Here is a 6007-nt window from a genome sequence, read left to right as displayed (position 1 = left end):
AGCTTACTATTAATTTTTGAATGTCTTTTAATTAATATAATACTCTTTAAATATGATATCTTGTTATCTCTTTCTTACCTTTAAATATGATATCGTCACCACCCAAGTTTCCAACCCCATACAAGCTTAAAAGGATTAGTAAAAAAATACTTTCACTGTAGCTCATGGCTCATGTTCATGAATGGTGAGTGTCATTTTGACTCCACCATAAAAGAATCTTAGATAGATGTTCTTGTGGACAATCACGCACTTTATGCTCTAAAGCATCACAGAATGTTGAAAATCATAACTAAGATGTTGAAAACTTGATATGGGTTGGGCCTTGCAAGAAGACCTATGGATCCTTTCGCCATGCCACTTCCTTAACATTAGATTGTTTTTTCTTGTCTGACAGAGTTTTTTTTTTTTTTTTTTTTTTTTTTGGTTAGCAATTTTCTTTTCTTCATGGGAATGAAATAAATAATTAATTAAAATAAAAAAAAAATAAAAATAAAAAAGAGAGAAAATAACATGGCATTCTATATTAGCTGTGGGTAGTTTGTAATGTTTGTAAGACTTTTGGGAATAAAGAATTATAATAACTAGTGAATTTTGTTATTTTATTCAATCAATGGTACATTAATCCATGCAAGTATCAAACAGGACCAACAAACCCAAAACCCAGAAAATAGATTTCCAACTTACATATCATTCACATATTATTCAAAGCCCAACAGAAAGCAAATGGATTTATTTAAAGTACTAGAATAAAATAGGCAAGCTACCAACTGAGTTGATGTCAACTGCTGGTAGTAACATAACTAGATGCAAGAGAAGCCTTCTATATTGATATCTTCTTATTAAGTTCCACCACAACCACCACCACCACACCCACCACCACCATCACCACCACCACCAAGATGGCCACCGCCACCACCACACCCTCCACCGCCGTGATGGCCACCATGACCACCGCTGCCGCCGCCACCGCCATCAGATATACTAGCTACTACTGCAGCTGTATTATCATAAGTGGAATGCTTAGTTTCATTCTTCTTTTTATTTCTTGTTCTAAAGAAAATACAAGAAACTAGATAGACGGCCAAGACGATTTCCACAGGTGTTCCCATCCACGTTGGAGAAATGGAGCTATATAAATTTTTGTTTGATATAAAGAGTACAAATACTTGGTTGTTGGTGCTAACTGTCTATCATCAAAGCAAATAAAAGCACAGAAACGAAATTTAGAATTTAGATGCAAGTAAGAATCACTTAGCTGTTATAATGAATGCTGGTGGCGTTGTCTTTGAAAGAATCAACAATAGCTCTCAGTGTCCGTGTACTAATTGGAGAGACAGAGTTATCTTTATGTGACTTGTGGAAAATATTACAACCCCATGTTCCTGTTCTTTAGAGATATTTATCCAAAGGACACAAACAGATATAGGAGCTAAAATATCTAACTTGAGTTGGTATAGTTGGGGTGTTAATGGGCCACCACCATTAGAAGTTTCTGCAACTCCACTTCAGCCCAGTAAGAGTAGAGAATGATTTTTTTGGCTAAATATTCTTTAACCCTCGTTACTCCCATTATTTCACACACATATTACGTTCTCTTTCATTTGTATGTATCCGTCACTTTTCTAAAGAGAGAATGGACTCTGAGTTACACTACTTCCTTAACACTATTTTGCAGATTACTCTTTGCACACTTCTCTGGTACTCCTTGTCTCGCTCTTTCTCTATCTACACATATGAGTATGTCTGTGATATTAATGGTGGAGAATTGCTGAGTTGGATTGAAATACTTGGTTTTCCAAACAAAAAATTTGCTATCCGTGTTTTTTATTCGTTTTTTGAAGCACTAGATAGATCTTTGTTGGTTTTTGCTTTTGTTGAATCCGTTTGTGTACATGAGGGTTTTTGTTAATCTTTATTGGCTAGATTCTAGTAAATGTGATTTCTATGTTTTGTAATTCACTCTACATGCTTCTTTTACTTCTAATTTGAACTTTATTTATTTTCTGGTAGTTATTATTTTCAACTGTTTGAAATTCTTGCTCAAATGGTTAAACTTGTGCTGGAAGTTGAACTCGATTACATTTCTTTGGACTCATTAAGAATATGTTTGGTTGCCAAGATATCCTAGGAAAATATGAGTTTGGAATGAATCTGTTTTATCTGGGATTTTTTTCTTCATTCGAACTTTTTAGTGTTGTTTTTTTTCATTGCTTAAATTTCTAGCGCCAGTTAAATTGTTAACTTTTGCTAGAATTTGAGCCTGATTATATTTCTTTCATTCATTCAGAATCTGTTTGGTTACCAATAAATCGTAGGAAAATAGATGAATTTTGGATAAAGTAAGCTTCTATCAAATTGGGAAAGGATAGAAAATTAGTGGTTGGACCTGGTTCAGACTAGCATTTTTAATATTAGAGATGCAAAAATGGAAATAGTTATAAATATTTTGTGATAAAAGTAACTGAATATGTATAGAGGTTAGGGCATACTCTGTGTTGAGCCAAATTTTGGATATAGTAAGCTTTTAGTTTAACTTAATTTTAACTACGGAGATCTTTTTTACCAATATCCCAATTTCAGGTTTCTCCATCTTACAAGGGTTTTTTTTTTTTTTTTTTTTTTTTTTAAATAGTTCCTCCAACCCCTTGCCTACTATTTTATAAGACCATTCACATATAATAACATGTACAAGAAAGTGTAGTTTTTTTTTTTTTTGGTTAGCAATTTTCTTTTCTTCATGGGAATGAAATAAATAAATAATTTTTTTTTTTTTAAGAGAAAATAACATGGCATTCTATATTAGCTGTGGGTAGTTTGTAATGTTTGTAAGACTTTTGGGAATAAAGATTTATAATAACTAGTGAATTTTGTTATTTTATTCAACCAATGGTACATTAATCCATGCAAGTATCAAACAGGACCAACACCATACCCAAAACCCAGAAAATAGATTTCCAACTTACATATCATTCACATATTATTCAAAGCCCAACAGAAAGCAAATGGATTTATTTAAAGCACTAGAATAAAATAGGCAAGCTACCAACTGAGTTGATGTCAACTGCTGGTAGTAACATAACTAGATGCAAGAGAAGCCTGCTATATTGATATCTTCTTATTAAGTTCCACCACACCCACCACCACCACCACCATCACCACCACCACCAAGATGGCCACCGCCACCACCACACCCTCCACCGCCGTGATGGCCACCATGACCACCACCACTGCCGCCGCCACCACCACACCCTCCACCGCCGTGATGGCCACCATGACCACCACCACCGCTGCCGCCACCACATGTACTAGCTACTACTGCAGCTGTATTATCATAAGTGGAATGCTTAGTTTCATTCTTCTTTTTATTTCTTGTTCTAAAGAAAATACAAGAAACTAGATAGACGGCCAAGACGATTTCCACAGGTGTTCCCATCCACGTTGGAGAAATGGAGCTATATAAATTTTTGTTTGATATAAAGAGTACAAATACTTGGTTGTTGGTGCTAACTGTCTATCATCAAAGCAAATAAAAGCACAGAAACGAAATTTAGAATTTAGATGCAAGTAAGAATCACTTAGCTGTTATGATGAATGCTGGTGGCGTTGTCTTTGAAAGAATCAACAATAGCTCTCAGTGTCCGTGTACTAATTGGAGAGACAGAGTTATCTTTATGTGACTTGTGGAAAATATTACAACCCCATGTTCCTGTTCTTTAGAGATATTTATCCAAAGGACACAAACAGATATAGGAGCTAAAATATCTAACTTGAGTTGGTAGTTGGGGTGTTAATGGGCCACCACCATTAGAAGTTTCTGCAACTCCACTTCAGCCCAGTAAGAGTCGAGAATGATTTTTTTGGCTAAATATTCTTTAACCCTCGTTACGCCCATTATTTCACACACATATTAGTCATTTGTATGTATCCGTCACTTTTCTAAAGAGAGAATGGACTCTGAGTTACACTACTTTCTTAACACTATTTTGCAGATTACTCTTTGCACACTTCTCTGGTACTCCTTGTCTCGCTCTTTCTCTATCTACACATATGAGTATGTCTGTGATATTAATGGTGGAGAATTGCTGAATTGGATTGAAATACTTGGTTTTCCAAACAAAAAATTTGCTATCCGTGTTTTTTATTCGTTTTTTGAAGCACTAGATAGATCTTTGTTGGTTTTTGCTTTTGTTGAATCCGTTTGTGTACATGAGGGTTTTTGTTAATCTTTATTAGCTAGATGCTAGTAAATGTGATTTCTATGTTTTGTAATTCACTCTATATGCTTCTTTTACTTCTAATTTGAACTTTATTTGTTATCTGGTAGTTATTATTTTCAACTGTTTGAAATTCTAGCTCAAATGGTTAAACTTGTGCTAGAAGTTGAACTCGATTACATTTCTTTGGACTCATTAAGAATATGTTTGGTTGCCAAGATATCCTAGGAAAATATGAGTTTGGAATGAATCTGTTTTATCTGGGATTTTTTTCTTCATTCGAACTTTTTAGTGTTGTTTTTTTTCATTGCTTAAATTTCTAGCGCCAGTTAAATTGTTAACTTTTGCTAGAATTTGAGCCTGATTATATTTCTTTCATTCATTCAGAATCTGTTTGGTTACCAAGAAATCGTAGGAAAATAGATGAATTTTGGATAAAGTAAGCTTCTATCAAATTGGGAAAGGATAGAAAATTAGTGGTTGGACCTGGTTCAGACTAGCATTTTTAATATTAGAGATGCAAAAATGGAAATAGTTATAAATATTTTGTGATAAAAGTAACTGAATATGTATAGAGGTTAGGGCATACTCTGTGTTGAGCCAAATTTTGGATATAGTAAGCTTTTAGTTTAACTTAATTTTAACTACGGAGATCTTTTTTACCAATATCCCAATTTCAGGTTTCTCCATCTTTTTGCTGTAAATCTATTATGAACTACTAAATATGTTAAATTGATAATAACTTCATTATGTGTGATTGAATGAACACATGCTCTTTTGAAGTTGAACTCGATTACATTTCTTTGGACTCATTAAGAATATGTTTGGTTGCCAAGATATCCTAGGAAAATATGAGTTTGGAATGAATCTGTTTTATCTGGGATTTTTTTCTTCATTCGAACTTTTTAGTGTTGTTTTTTTTCATTGCTTAAATTTCTAGCGCCAGTTAAATTGTTAACTTTTGCTAGAATTTGAGCCTGATTATATTTCTTTCATTCATTCAGAATCTGTTTGGTTACCAATAAATCGTAGGAAAATAGATGAATTTTGGATAAAGTAAGCTTCTATCAAATTGGGAAAGGATAGAAAATTAGTGGTTGGACCTGGTTCAGACTAGCATTTTTAATATTAGAGATGCAAAAATGGAAATAGTTATAAATATTTTGTGATAAAAGTAACTGAATATGTATAGAGGTTAGGGCATACTCTGTGTTGAGCCAAATTTTGGATATAGTAAGCTTTTAGTTTAACTTAATTTTAACTACGGAGATCTTTTTTACCAATATCCCAATTTCAGGTTTCTCCATCTTTTTGCTGTAAATCTATTATGAACTACTAAATATGTTAAATTGATAATAACTTCATTATGTGTGATTGAATGAACACATGCTCTTTCTGGTGGATAAAGTTTTGGATTCAATGAACAATGCTGGAAGCAGTTTGTGTACTAGAGTGTCAATTGTCGTTCAGGAACGGCATCGGAACTTGATGCCGGCCAGATCAAAGGGTTTAGTTGACATTCAGATCATAGTTCATCAGTTAGTGCTGGTTGAAAATGAAAATTTTACTTATTGAGAAACTTGGAATGCAATTAGGAAAAAAAAACACAACCTGTAGTAGAGTTGAAAATTAATTAGAACAAACAAAGCTTCTTGGACACCTTAAACTTTTATTTGTTCCCTGCTTCTGAGTGTAGGAATGGACACTGAAAAGGTAGCAGGTTTTTAACTATATAGCTATTAGCTACAACACTATTAGCCTAAGCATTTCATCTAGATCTCAGGATCTCAGGA

The 6007-nt window shown here is 33.7% G+C and overlaps 2 protein-coding genes across 2 annotated transcripts; both read right to left on the bottom strand.

Annotated features, from left to right (window-relative positions):
• Positions 1-839: 839 nt before the first annotated feature.
• LOC136069034 (glycine-rich cell wall structural protein-like) lies at positions 840-1109 on the bottom strand. Its single transcript, XM_065777095.1, has one exon. The coding sequence runs from the start codon at positions 1107-1109 to the stop codon at positions 840-842; it is 270 nt and encodes an 89-aa protein (XP_065633167.1).
• Positions 1110-3118: 2009 nt separating this feature from the next.
• LOC136069033 (glycine-rich cell wall structural protein-like) lies at positions 3119-3433 on the bottom strand. The gene has a single exon (XM_065777094.1). It carries the CDS (start codon positions 3431-3433, stop codon positions 3119-3121), a length of 315 nt encoding a protein of 104 aa, XP_065633166.1.
• Between the last annotated feature and the right edge of the window lie 2574 nt (positions 3434-6007).

This window comes from Quercus suber, unplaced genomic scaffold (assembly GCF_002906115.3).
Source record: "Quercus suber isolate HL8 unplaced genomic scaffold, Cork oak 2.0 scaffold_148, whole genome shotgun sequence".
Lineage (NCBI taxonomy): Eukaryota > Viridiplantae > Streptophyta > Magnoliopsida > Fagales > Fagaceae > Quercus > Quercus suber.
This window is presented reverse-complemented; position numbering and strand designations above follow the sequence as displayed.

What these genes read in the sequence shown, in the direction of transcription:
- LOC136069034 (XM_065777095.1), bottom strand. Translation starts at nt 1,109, where the DNA reads ATGGGAACACCTGTGGAAATCGTCTTGGCCGTCTATCTAGTTTCTTGT.
- LOC136069033 (XM_065777094.1), bottom strand. Translation starts at nt 3,433, where the DNA reads ATGGGAACACCTGTGGAAATCGTCTTGGCCGTCTATCTAGTTTCTTGT.